The following is a 14,583-nucleotide window of genomic DNA, read 5'->3' on the forward strand; positions in this document are numbered from 1 at the left end:
TACACGTACACCGATACAGAACAATCTCTACGACACACGCTGTGCTTGTTTGCTGCCGCCGAGTCTACACGTACACCGATACAGAACAATCTCTATGATGTATGCTGTTGTTAGTTGCTGTCAAGTGGATGCTGACTTAGGGCGACCACAGGTGTGCAGAGTAGAACTGCTCCAAAAGGTTTTCAAGGCTGTGACCTTTCGGAAGCAGATCACCAGGCCTGTCTAACAACATGCCTCTGGCTGGGTTCAAATGGCCAACCTTTTGGCTAGCAGTCAAGAGGTTAACCATTTGTGCCACCCAGAAAGCAAAGTGGGAAGAGCTGGGTGGGTGGGACAGACAGTGTGTTGTAGGTGCCTGTACACGCACAGACCAGGAGGCTACGCAGAGCCTCGTAGGAGATGCTCGTGGGGAGGGCGACCAGGGGACAGGGCACAAGGGTGGGCGTGGCTCGGCTTCTGGGTCATCGGCATTTTTTTACCACGTGCGTGTGCTGTCCCCAGATTCTTTTTTAAAAAAGGGGTGGCATTTTAAAAATGTATCCTTCAGAACGTTCCCACTAGCCAGTGAGAAAAGAACAAGCAATCCAAAAGAAAACTGGGCCAAAAATATAAAGACACAATTCATAAAAGAAATACAACTCATAAAAGACACAATTCATGTGGCCAATAAACACGTAAAAAGCATCAACCTCACTAACAATTAAGGAAGTGCAAAGCAAAATGAGCCACCTTCCTCCCACCAGACTGGCAAACACTTCAGAGACTGGTGACATCCAGCCAGTGAGAACACGGGGACGGGCACCTGCATGTGTCACTGGAGGAAGGACAACACAGACCACCTTTTGGTGGGAATCCGTTAGGACCTACTAAAATTTCCCGTTAGACTTTTTAAAACCGCTTTATTGAGATATAATTCACATACCATACAACTCGTCCATTTAAAGTAGGCAATTTAATTGCGCAACCATCACTACAGTCAATTTTAGAACATTTGCATCTCCCCAAAAAGAAGCCCCCTACCCCTTAGCCGTCATCCTCCCCACCTCAATCTCCCCACTTCCCCCAGCCCTAGGCAACCACTAATCTACCGTCGATCTCTATAGATGGGCCTGTTCTGAACATTTCATGTTAGAGGAATCATACAATATGCGGTCCTGTGTGACTCGGCATGTTCTCAAGGTTCATCCGTGTTGTAGCACGCGTATCAGCACTTCATTCCTTTTTATGACTGAATATTCCATTTATGGATATATCACATTTTGTGTCTCCATTTATCGGTGGATGGGACATTTGGGCTGTGTCTACCTTCTGCCGATTATGAATAATGCTGCTATGAACATTCACGTATGGGTTTTTGTTTCAACATCTGTTTTCAGTTCTTTTGAGTACACATTCAGGAGTGGAACTGCTGGGTCGCATGGTCATTCTATGTTTCCCTTTTTATGAAACTGCCGAACTTTTCCATAGCAGCTGCCCCCGTTTATATTTCCATCAGCAGTGTATCAGGGTTCCCATTTCTCCACATCCTCACCAATGCGTGGTATTATTTGTCTTTTTTCTTCTAGCCGTCCTAGTGAGCATGGAGTGGTGTCTCATCGCGGTTTTGATTTGCACTTCCCTAATGGCTAATGATGCTGAGCACCTTTTCATGTGCTACTGGCCATTTGTATATCTTCCTCAGTGAAACATCTATTCAAATCCTCTGCCCATTTTTCAGCTGGGTTATTTGACTTTTTATTAGGGCCTATTAAGTTTAAAATGTGAGCACCAGCAATTCCTCGTGTCAAAATATAGTACACAGAATTAACTGCACGTGTGCTAAAGCCGTGTGCGCATGGATATTCTCTGGAGCACTATTTGTAGTTGCATAATGCTGGAAAGAGATGTCTACTAAGGAACTGCTTAAATTAACCATGGTGCACGCTATCCACGGATTACACTACGAGGACATATGCTGACCTGATAAGATGTCTAGTGGATATTAAGTGAGTTTTTAAAAGTTGCAGAGCAAATACACAGTAGAATCTTATTTTTGTTCAAAACCAAAAGCAATGTGTTTGCACATTTATAGAGATATATATGGTATACCTGCCCAAGCAGAGGGATGAACCTGGGGAGGCTCTCTACAGAACCAGCGGGGATCTCGGGGAGGGGAAGGAGTGGGGGAAAGGGAGGAAGAGCTTCACCTTCTTATCTATATAATTTTGTAAAGTGACAGAATCATGAGTACTATTTACATTTTAAAATCTGCTCTTCCATATTCTTCAAATAAAAGCACTTTTGACATCATTACAGATGTAGATGTTCATTTTCAGTCTCCACAGTACCCCTAACGCTAAGCTCCAGTGGACAATCACGAAAACGTCCATTTTCCATCCAATGCCCACCCAATAAATGGATGGAGAGTAGTTATTCCTGTGAAGGAGAACATTCTGTTATAGTCTACTTCGCTGGCATGATTCCTCACTCGCTGTGGCTAATCTATAAGCTAATGAACAGGGTCACTTACATGGTTCAGAAAATACTGCACGATGATCTCATGGCCTGAGGCCGCGGCTTCCATCAGGGGTGTGAACCCACACACCGGTTCCCTGCAAGACGGAGGCCACAGTCAGAGAGTAAAGAAGAGAAGACCTGCCCGGGCAAAGCTTCCTACTGAAGACAGAATGAGGGAATACGCACATCGCCGCCCATCTCCAAGGGCAGAGGCCTCTCACGCACAAAAACCAGCAGGGGGAGAACGCGGGCAGTTAATATTAACATAGCAGCCTCACCCACTGGTCTGGTCTGTGCCCCGCTGTGGCCTTCTGCCCTAAAGACAAGTCTGTCTCCCGTCTCCCCTCCTCCTAAGCTGCTGTCCCCACCTGCTGCCTCCTAAATCTCCACCGAATCACGCTCAGGACACAGCCCCTGCCCTGGACTGCTCACAGAAAGCTGAGCGCCCCTGACCACCTACCCAGATACTCTCTATCGAGTTTAACATCCTCCACAAACCCCTCCCTAAAAACTCCAGTACTTCTCATCTACCACTTGCTGTCAAGTCAACTCTGACTCCTGGCAACCCCATGTGTGGCAGAGTAGAACTGTGCTCCACAGGGTTTTCAATGGCTGATTTTTTGGACGTGGATCACCAGGCCTTTCTTCCAAGGTGCCTCTGGGTGGACATGAACCTCCAACCTTCCCATAAGGAGTTGAGCGCATTAACTGTTTATGCCACCCAGGGACACTAATCTAACCTGTCCTTACTACGTTTAGTCCCTGATCTCACTCTGTGTGCCTGGTTATAGTTAACTTAGCACTCTGTCTTCAGACTGCCCCCTATCCTTACTTGTATCACGACAGCCTGGAAGGCAGGAACCACCCTAAACACTTGGTTTTCCTCCATTCTAAGACACACGGTTTTCACATTTTGACATCTCTGAAATCAGAACGTGTCTCACAATCCACAGGCGAGCGGAACGTTATCTGGTAGCCTTTTTCTTTCTTAGTGGCACAAAGCATTACGGTGTGTCTTACACTGCCCACACCAGCCGGGCAGAGTACACAGAACCAGGCAGCAGTGGATGCTGCCCTGCTTCCTGCTGTGTTAAGAGCTGATTATTCTCATCATATGCTTTAGACACTACCACTGCCAGCTTATCAAACTCCTGATTGTTTTCAAAACACCACCTCATCTGATACAGACAAAGGCAGGTAAGAGAAAGGAATCCAAATGCCGGTCTGCGTCAGACCCCCAGCACATGTAGGATATGGGTGTGGGCGCCTCCGTTTTCAGATAGAGATGAGGCTCAGGGAGCTTACAGTGACGCACCCCGTGTCCCCTGATAGGTATGTGAAAGGGCAGGATTCTCCCAGGTCCCGGGTATGGCAGGATGTCTTCCACTCTGCCCCTTTGTCTTGACCTCCCATCCACGGCAGGGGGCGCCCTGACTCTGCTTAGCCACCCTCCCAGCTGCCCTTCCTGGCGTCCCTGAAACCAGGCCACTGAAGGTTGTGTACTCACCTCACGTTGGCATTGGCGCCACTGTCTAAGAGGAACTTCACCATCTGCTGGTGCCCAGCGCTGGTGCAGTGGAAGAGAGCAGTCCAGCCCTGGATGTCTTTCATTTCCAGCTCAGCACCTTGCTTCAAAAGAACACAGGGTGCTCGTTACTGCCCGCCTCCCCTGCTGGAAGCGTTGGAAATGACGGCGCGCTGGCACACCAAGGCCCGCGGTGGTGCCCTCTGATCGCTGGGCTCGGGTGCCCGTGTAGCTCACCTGCAGGAGGAAGTAAGCGATGCTCTCATTGCCACAGCTGGAGGCCAGCATCAGTGGAGTCTGCCCTTCCGGGGTCGGCACATTCACACTCACCCCCGCCTCAAGCAGCAGGTGCACGATGGTATCGTGTCCAATGTAGGAGGCATACATCAGCGGGGTCCAGCCGCCACCATTCTTCTTGTTCAAATCGAACTCTCTCCTAAACAGACACAAGGCACGCTAGCCACGCCCGGCTGTAGCCACGCCCGGCTGTAGCCACGCCCCACTGTCTCACGTCGGGGGTTCACCATGGCCAGTGGTGAAGCTGGGCCAGAGAAAGACTGGCAGGGCTGACAGGAAACGGCATTTATCCCTGACCTAGACGCTCTCCAGCTAAGTCTCCTTCTGTTGTTTGGTGTCCCATGTGTTACAGAGTAGAGCTGAGCTCCATAGGGCTTCCTAGGCTGTAACGTTTACACACGCTTTGGGCGTGTTACCGGGAGGGAGCAGTCCCCGGAGGAGGATATCATGCTTGGTAAAGTAGATGGTCAGTGAAAAAGAGGAAGACCGTCAACGAGATGGATGGACACAGTGGCTGCAACAATGGGCTCAAGCATAGCAACGACCATGAGGATGGCACAGGACCAGGTGGTGTTTCTGTCTGTTGTACGTAGGGTCGCTATGAGTCAGAACCAACTCCACGGCACCTAACAACAACAATCTTTACAGGAGCAGATCACCAGGTCTTTCTCCCACCGAGCCGCTGGGTGGGTTCGAACTGCCAACCTTTCTGTTAGCAGCCGAGCGCCTAACTGTTGTGTCATCAGGGCTCCTTGTCCGGGGAAGGCGGACGGGGAAATGCTGCCCACAAGGTTGCTGTGGGAAGTCCGCAGCCCTCGGCACTGTTCCCCTGTTCTCACTCCAAGTTCTCACTGGCCCCTTCTGCCCAAGACCAGTGATGCTCTTCTCCGCACCGCCAGCTGCAGATGGCTCTCACTGGGGGCACGTTTCTTTCTGGTTGTCTCAACTGAAAGGGGCTGCTACTGGCATCTAGTGGGTGGGGGCCAGGGATGCTGCTAATTCTGTCCAATGGTACACAGGACGGCCCCCATGCCCCACAGTTATCAGGCCCCAAATGCCAACAGTGCCGAGGCCGAGAACCCCTGGACCAGAGCCTTGACCACCCACCACAATCAGCCAGACTCTGCTGGCCCAGTGTTGGTGGGGAGGGCAACGAAGCCGGGAGCGACTCTGACAGCAGACAAGCCCCTCTGTCAACTCACCCTACAAAAGCAGTCGTGAAAAATCCGTGACCAAATACTCCTGTCTTTCTTGCTGATTTCTGTGAAAATTCTGGAAATGGGTCTTCTCTCACAGGAGAAAAAAAAAAAAAAAAGTGGACATCTCAGCCTGGAGGGCGGGGTTGGCGTTGAAAAGGAACATCTGCTTCCAGGAGCATCTTGCACTGTTATGTACCCCCAGCCCAGCCTCGCCCTCCCCATCCACAATTCCTGCCTCTGGCGGAGGTAACCACCACCAACCATTCCCCGTAACATGTGGCTCTCACAAGTATACACGCATTAAGCTGTACCAGACAACTATTCTGCAGGCACCAGAGTCTCCTGCTGAGTCTGAGACTCACGCCCGGGCAGCCGCCCCAGAGGCCTGTCCTCCAGAGCGCAGCGGCAGTCACTGGCTGGGAGAACCGTATGGAGGCACCTTCTGAAGTACAGCCTGGATCAATCCAGGCCACCCTGACCCCACTGCCTTCATTTATGAGGCGCTCCGTTCCTCGTGGAAAGGGGGAGCCTGACCCTTAGCAAAAGTTTCTCTGAACTCTCCCGCCTCCCCTCCAAATCCCAGTCCTCCTCCTTATGCCCCAACTCCCATTGGGTTCCTGGCCTCCATCTATCTCAGCTACTGTCAAAACGGGGGAAATGTAGAACAGAATTTCAAATTCTCATGGACTCCAGACTTTCTGGAGCCAGTGGGGCTAGATGAAGCCCTGAAACTACTGCCCTGAGATAATCTTTTAAAACTTAAACCAAAAATATCTCCTGAAGTCTTCTTAAAACCAAACAACAGTTTAGCTTAACTCGTAAAAAATGTCTGCCTTGAACACTGTGTTCTTTTAAGAACTATCTATATGGGATCAAAACCACTGGTAGTGCAGTGGTTAAAGTCCTCGACTGCTAATTGAAAGGTCGACGATTTGAACCCACCAGCTGCTCCACCAGAGAAAGGTGTGGAAGTCTGCTTCTGTAAAGATTTACAGCCTTGGAAACACTATGGGGCTTCTACTGTGTCCTACAGGGTCACTATGAGTCGGAGTCAACTGGATGGCAATGGGTTTGATTTGGTTTACATGGGACCAAAATGACAACAGCAACTTGAAAGATTAGATAGGAACCTTAGGGGGCAGTGAGTGTATGTTAATTGAGAAAGAGTAACTCAGAAAAGGAGGATGAGAATGGCTGCACAACTCAAAGAATGTGATCAGTGTCACTGAATTGTATGTGTAGAGACGGCTGAATTGGTGTATGTTTTGCTGTGTATGTTCTCAGCTGCAACAACAAAAAAAAATCCCAAACACAACACTGACACGTCCCCTCCTTACCTCCCTGGAGCGGCTGATAATGACTTAAAACTGCTGTTCTCAATGATGCATTTTAACAGGGCATCCAGAGACTTAAAAGCCTGAGAATTCCCAAGGATCAGAGTTGTAACAGGGCCTTGGAGACCATGGGAGTGGATGTGCTGACTTCACACCCAGCCACCTATTCCAAAGGCCACCTGGTAAAGGGGTTCTCCAGATTACCCTTTACCAAAGGTTAGCCAGACACTTATAAGTGATGGCCACAACTTGGGGCCTGGGGACCTGGGGCTTCAACGAGGCTCTCTGCTGTGCTCACTGGGCACTGGAAAAGGCACACGTGAGAATCATCCAGGTACGGACATAAGTCATTTCTCCAAGTTATTAAACGAGACATGTGAACCAGAGGAAGCTTAAAGTATGGTGGAGACAAATCCTTTTCCAAAAATGACGGCAAGTATCACAGTGTACTAAGAATAAGGCATGGGACTTTGTTGTTTTGGGACTTAATATATATAAAAATCAGTTGCTGTCAAGTCATTTCCCACTCATGGCAACCCCATGTGTGTCAGAGTAGAACTGTACTCCGTAGGGTTTTCAATGGTTGATTTTTTGGAAGTAGACTGCCAGGCCTTTCTTCTGAGGCACCTCTGGGTTGACTCAGACCTCCAACATTTCAGTTGGTAGCCGAGCACTTAACTGTCTGCGCCACCCAGGGATCCTAATATATGTGTATTGTTGTTGTTTTGGGGGTGCCGTCAAGGTGATTCCGACTCATAGAGACCCTATAAGACAGAATAGAACTGCCCATAGGGTTTCCTAGGCTGTAATCTTTATGGGAGCTGATCTCCAGCTTTTTTCTCCACCGGGTGGGTTCCAACAGCCAACCTTTCAGTTAGCAGGTGAGCACCTAACCATTGCGCCATCAGGGCTCCTTTAATATGCATATACAGATTAGTAAAAAATAGCACGTGAGCAGTTGGTTCAGGGGGCAACCCTCCAGAAGGGGAGATAAAACCCAGCCGCTTTCCTTCTCTAGAGCAGAAACTAGAGAGGAGAGGAGAGCACCAGAGATAAAATGAACCCATCTGGGAAAAGAAGACCATACGGTCATCAGTTTCCATCTTTTGTTTGGGGTTCTGCAAGTGATTAGTGAAAACCATACACTCACCGTGTTTAAATTTTAAAGTTTATACTGTTTATAAGCCGATGAAAGAAGTTTATGTCCTTCTTTTCCTTCCTGGAAATAAAACCTGCCTCGCATCATTATTACCGATAACTGCCCAAGATAAACTGGGTCAATTCACTCTACACGCATGAAACATCTGTACCTGGGGCCTCGTTAGATCATGGATATTTTCACGTGGGATCTAACAATGGAACGGCGCTCAAATCTGAGGCGAACGGACATTTCCCAGGCCCTCTTACCGCTGGACACACTCCTTCACCACCTCGTACTGGCCAATGGAAGCAGCGGTGTGCAGATCCAAGGGGACGTCCAGCTCCTCCCGGCTGACCTGTGCGCCCAGCCCATGCCACATGGACAAGCTGCGGTTGAGGAGTTCCGGCTCACTGGCCTCATCGCTAAGCTCCGACATGGCTGCGGAGGGAGGCACAGGGGTTAGGGCTTTCCTTCCCGGCTGTTCCAGGCATGAAACGAGATGGTCTTCCTCCTATCTGCAGCAGGCCACCCATCACTACCCTATCAGTGATACAGACCCCCGGACTGATTTAGTATACAATTGTCTTTGATCCAATGTCCTATGGTTTCGGTAGCTCCATCATAGTCACCCAGAGGAGCTTCTTACCACAGATCCTAAAAAGGGAATTCTCAGGAACTCAAGGAGCCTGACAGCCTGTTGGCTGGGAAGTAAAGAAACGGTAATTGGATCATTTGACCAAAAGGCTCTTGGGTATAGTGGGAAAGATCCCTGGACTTGGGGTTAGATCAAAATTTAGCTCTGAACCACAAGATCATCTCAGTAGATGCAGAAAAGGCATTTGACAAAACTCCACACCCTTTCATGATAAAAACAATAAGACAGGAATAGAAGGGAAATTTCTCAATAAAGGGCTTTTATGAAAGCCCACAGTTAATACTGTAGTCAATGGAGAAGGACTGAGCGCTTTTCCATGAAGATCAGGAACAAGACAGGGAAGCCCACTCTCCCTACCGCTAGTCAACATTGTTCTGGAATTCCTAGCCAGAGCAGTTAGGATAAGACAAAAAAAGCATCTAAATCAGGAAGGAGGAAGTAAAATTACCCCTTTTCACAGACGACATGATCCTATACAAGAAAGCTACTGGCACTAACTAATGAATTCAGCAAGGTGGCAGGGTGGGAGGTCACCACACAGCAGTCAGTCAGGTTTCTATTCATCAGCAATGAGCAAGCTGAAAAGGAAATGAAGGGAACATTCCCATTTACAACAGCACCTAAAAGAATAAAGTACCTAGGAATAAATTTAACCAGGAAGGTAAAAACTTGTACACAAAAAACTATACAACGTGACTAAAAGAAATCAAAGAAGACCTAAATAAACGGAAGGACATTCCATGTTCGTAGAGTGGAAGGCTTAATATAGTGACGATGTTAACATTACCTGTTATAGATTGAATTGTGTCCCCTAAAAATATGTGTTATAAATCCTACCATACCTGTGGTTATAATCTCATTTGGGAACGGGTTTCATTGTTTTGTTAATGAGGCAGTACTAGTGTACGGTATGCCTTAAATCAATCTTTTCTGAGATATAAAAGAGCAGACTGAGCAAGCAACCATGCAAGCAAGGAAAGATGGGAGCAGACAGATGCCATGCTACATGATCACCAAGGAACAGAAGCTGAAAAGAGACAAGGACATTCCCCCAGAGTCAACAGAGACAGAAAGCCGTCCCCTAGGGCCAGCACCCTGAATTTGGACTTCTAGCCTCCTAAACTGTGAGAAAATAAATTTGTTTCTTAAAGCCATCCACTTGTGGTATTTCTGTTATAGCACCACTTGCTAACTAAGACACTACGTGAAGCAATCTATAAATCCAATGTAATTCCCATCAAAATTCCAACAGCCTTCTTTAGAAAAATAGAAAAGCCAATCTTCAAACTTATATGGAAGGGCAAGGGACCCCAAATAGCTAAAGTCATCTTGAAGAAGAAGAAGAAACTAGAAGGACTCGCACTTCCTGATTTCAAAACATACTACAAAGCCACAGTGATTAAAACAGCCTGGCACTGGTATAATTATAGACAGATATGGAATAGAATTGAGCATCCAGAAATAAATCCATATATCTATGTTCAGCTGATTTTTGACAAGGGTGCTAAGTCCATTCAATAGAGAAGGAAGAGTCTCTTTAATAAACAGTGTTGGGAAAATTGGATTTCCACATGCAGAAGAATGAAACAGGATCCATGCCTCACACCATAGACAAATACCAATTCACAATAGAACAAGGACCTAAATACAAAAACTAAAATCATAAAATTCTTGGAAGAAAATGTAGGAACAAGGCTGTGGGACCTAGTTTTTAACAATGCATTATCAGGTATGACAACAAAAGCACAAACAGCAAAAGACAAAACAGATAAATGGGACCTCATAAAAATTAAATACTTTCTTTCATCAAAGGATGTTATCAAAAAGTGAAGAGACAACCTACAGATTGGGAGAAAATTTTCGGGAATCATATATCAGACAAGAGTCTAATATCCAAAATATATTTTTAAAAAATGTCTAACTCAACAATAAAAAGACAAATTGAAGAGATATTTCACCAGACAGGATATCTAAACGGCCAACAAGCACAGGAGAAGATGTTTAATGTTATTAGCCATTATTTTTGTTATTGTGTGCTGCTGAGTCATAGTGACCCTATAGGACAGAGTAGAACTGGCCTATAGGGTTTCTTAGGCTGTAATCTTTATGGGAGCAGATCGCCAGGTCTTTTCTCCAGTGGAGTGGCTGATGGGTTCACACTATCAACCTTTCAGTTAGCAGCCAAGTGCTTAACCATTCCATCATCAGGGCTCCTTCATTAGTCATTAAACAAATACCAAACCTATTGCCATGGAATCTATTCTGACTCATTAGCCATTAAACCCACTGCCGTTGAGTCAATTCCGACTCATAACTACCCTATAGGACAGAGAACTGTCCCATAGGGTTTCCAAGGTTGTAAATCTTTTACAGAAGAAGACTGCCACATCTTTCTCCCACGGAGCGGCTGGTAGGTTTGAACCGCTGACCTTTCAGTTAACAGCCGAGTGCTTAAAAACCGTGCCACCAGGGCTCCTCCTTAGCCATTAGGGAGATGCAAAGCAAAACCACAATGAGATATCACCTTACCCCTATCAGAATGGCAATGATCAAAAAAATGGAAAACAGGTGTTGGTGAGGATGTGGAAAAACTGGAACCCTCATCTGTTGCTGGTAAGAGTGCAAAACGGTACAGCCATTGTGAAAAACAGCTTAACGGTTACTCAAAAAGTCGGAACACAGAACTACCATATGACCCAACAATCCCAATCCTAGGTGTATTCCCAGAAGACTTGAAGGCAAGAACACAAAAATGTACACCAGTGTTCATCGCAGCACTTTTCACAATAGCCAAATGTGGAAACAATCTAAACGTCCATCAGCAGATGAGTGGATAAGCAAAATGCAGTATATACACACCATGGCATACCACTCAGCCCTAAAGAGAAACGGAGTCCTGATGCGTACCACAACATGGAGGAACCCTGAAAACGTCATGCTGAGCGAAATCAGTCATAAAAGGACAAATACTATATGATCTCACTTACATGAAATAAGCAAACACACAGAAACCGAAGCTTATTAAGTGGTTACAGGGGTGGGGGAGAGGGAGAGTTTTTGCTTAGGGGGCAGAGTTTATGTTAATGGCAGTGGAACCATTTGGAAAAGAGTAGTGAGATGGTTGCACAGCTTGAAGAATGTAATCAATGTCACTGAACTGTACACGCAGTAATTGTTGAGATGGCGTATGTTTTGTTACGTATATTTTCATCATAATTTAAAAAAAAAAAAAACCAACAACAAAACTTAGCTCTACTACTTCGCATCTCCAAGTCCTTTGCTCCTCACTGTCTAATGGGGATGGATATTCCTAATACCTCCCAGGGCTGCTGGTAAAAACACATGGAAGAATGGATGAACGCACGGTGGTACATCCATACAATGGAATGCTACTCAGCAATAAAAAGGAGGAAGGAACAGTTGATACCTGCAACACATGGATGACTCTCAAATACATTTACTAAATGGAAGAAGCCAAACTCAAAAGGCTGCCTACTGTATGCTTCCTTTAATGTGGCATTTGGGAAAGGACAAACCCACAGAGTTGGAGGGCAGATCAGTGGTACGGGGTTGGGGGAGGGGCACACCATAAAGGGGCAGCAGGAGGGAATTTTTGGAGTGATGGAGCTGTACTGTATCTTGATTGTAGTGGTAGATAATCAACTCTATGCATTTGTCAAAATTCACAGATCCGAACACCAAAGTGAACGTGTGAATTTAAAAAAAAAATTTTTTTTTTAAATGGAAAGAAAGCCCCGATACAGAAAGTAGGATGTGACTGGCACTCAGCAAACGTCAGCTGACTAGGAATTCCTCCAGGCATTCCCTGGAAGTGGGTGAGGCGAGGGGGCTGTGCCAGGCTGATAAATCTGGAGGACACTCTCCCTGAGATGGGACAAGGCTGGTAATGGCAAACCAGGATGGTCCTTTATTACAGGAATCCTAACTGAATCAAGACCAAACCATTAGCTTCCTGGCGGATCCCTTAGGGCCAGGAATGACATCTACCTCCTTTTCTACTCCAGGTGGAAAAGAACAAGGAAGCAAGCGTAGAAAAGGGAGAGAAAGAGAAAACAAAGAAGGCCATGTCAAGTTCAAATGGCCTAACGGTACAGGCACCATCACAGTTCACCTGAACGCCATCAGGACCTCAGTCTCAAAAGAACGCTTTCCACCCCCGGGTGACAGCCAAGATGGCCAAACAACAAACAAGCCACCAAAGTGGGGGAACAAAGAATTTGCAGTCCCTTGGGGAGAGTATCTGTGTGTGAGATGGGGCAAACAGGTTTCAAAGTTAGGGTCAAACCCGTGCCTCACACCAGCAGCCCCTCACCTGGAGGATGCAAAAGCCTCATCCTCAACAGTCCTGGCCAACAGATCCTGGATAAGGGTCCAAATACGCTGACAGTTCAGGGCCATTCGCAATACACCCCTCAAGCCTTCTGTGGGTGTGTCTCTTCTACTCCAAAGGCCTCCTCCAGGGCTGGACACTCATATATCCAGGACCCTTCACAGTGCTGAGGGCCAGTCAGAACCAGACACCAGCTCGAGAAACCTACAGAGAGAGGACTTGGGTGCTAGGGAGCTACAAAGCTGCTACCAAACCAGGTGTCCTCCAGTCAGTTCCAACTCATGTCGACCCCACATGTGTCAGAGTAGAACTGTGCTCCATCCAGTTGTCAATGGCTGATTTTTCAGAAGTAGATCCCCAGGCCTTTGTTCTTTGGCACCTATGAATAGCTAAACCTTTCAGTTGGCAGCTGTTTGCACTACCAAATGATGTAACTGCTGTTATTTCCTTACCGCCCTTACCACATGACGGACAGACGCTCTGCAACAGGTGCGGAACAAATGACTAATAAAATGGGATCCCATTCACACACATATTTGTATACATGTAGAAAACTTTTTGCGTATGGCTTCCAGAACGCATCTTCAGGAAGTAGAACTGGAGACATCCATCGCCATGGAGTCGATTCTGACTCATAGCGACCCCAGAGGACAGAGCAGAACTGCCCCATAGGATTTCCAATAAGAGGCTGGTAGATTCAAACTGCCGACTTTTTGGTTAGCAGCCCAGCTCTTAACCACTGGGCCACCAGAGCTCCAGAACTGGAGATAGGACCTTTTAACTCTACCCTTCGGTTCTGTCCATTTTTTAAATGCTAAATAGCCATTACCGTTAAAGTAGACACACACACACACACACAAATGAACTAGTTAGAAAAAATGACGCTGGTGCTCCACTGTCACGCCCACAAGGCACCGCCTCCCGCCCGGGCATGGGGCGTTAAGAGGACCCGGGGAGCTTGCAGCGGGGAGCGGGCTATCAGGGCTCATAACACTCATTCACAGCGCCGTGGCGGGTCCCCAGTTAACAACCTGCCTCGACGCCTCAGGGGCATCCACTGTCGCCTCCGCGCAGTAACCCTATAACGCACAAGGCATTATCGTCCCCACTGAACAACCAGAGAAGAGGAAGCTCGGACACTCCGCGCAGGTGACAGGGCTGGGACGCCACGCGCCGAGGCCGGGCCTCGCAGGCGGGCAGCAGGTGCCAGCACCTGGCGGCCCGGACGCCGCGGAGCCTACCTGCGCTGGGCCTTGGGCCTAGGGCCGCCCTCGGGCCGCCGCCGCCACCAATCCCACAGGCTGCTCGCCGCGCTCCCTCGGCACAGGACCCGCTCTTGGCCAGCGCCCACCCGGGGCTCCCTCCGCGCCGCCACCGCCACAGCGCCCGGCTTGATCGCCCCGACGCCCGCCCCGGAAATAGTTGCAGAAGGGCGCGGAGCACGCCGGGACGCTCTCCGGTCCCACGGGGCTGCTTCGGGCGCTGTCGAATTGGTCTGTCCCGCACCCGGACCTTCCGGTCAGCTCGCCCATCTAGCGGAGTGACGCCCGCAGCAGTCAATGAGCAGGCGCAGTTCGCCATGCCC

The 14,583-nt window shown here is 48.0% G+C and overlaps 1 protein-coding gene across 1 annotated transcript in view; it reads right to left on the reverse strand.

Annotated features, from left to right (window-relative positions):
* Nucleotides 1–14,317, reverse strand: part of ANKS3 (ankyrin repeat and sterile alpha motif domain containing 3) — a 34,117-nt gene extending 19,800 nt beyond the window's left edge. The window contains exons 1-5 of the mRNA XM_012554649.2: nt 14,240–14,317; nt 8,259–8,430; nt 4,259–4,457; nt 4,004–4,125; nt 2,510–2,591 (exon numbers count right to left, since the gene is read on the reverse strand). Of these exons, the coding sequence (XP_012410103.1) occupies nt 2,510–2,591; nt 4,004–4,125; nt 4,259–4,457; nt 8,259–8,428 (573 nt within the window). The 5' untranslated portion in view covers nt 8,429–8,430; nt 14,240–14,317. The remainder of the gene's footprint in view (nt 1–2,509; nt 2,592–4,003; nt 4,126–4,258; nt 4,458–8,258; nt 8,431–14,239) is intronic.
* Between the last annotated feature and the right edge of the window lie 266 nt (nt 14,318–14,583).

Source organism: Trichechus manatus, unplaced genomic scaffold, assembly GCF_000243295.1.
Source record: "Trichechus manatus latirostris isolate Lorelei unplaced genomic scaffold, TriManLat1.0 scaffold00024, whole genome shotgun sequence".
NCBI lineage: Eukaryota > Metazoa > Chordata > Mammalia > Sirenia > Trichechidae > Trichechus > Trichechus manatus.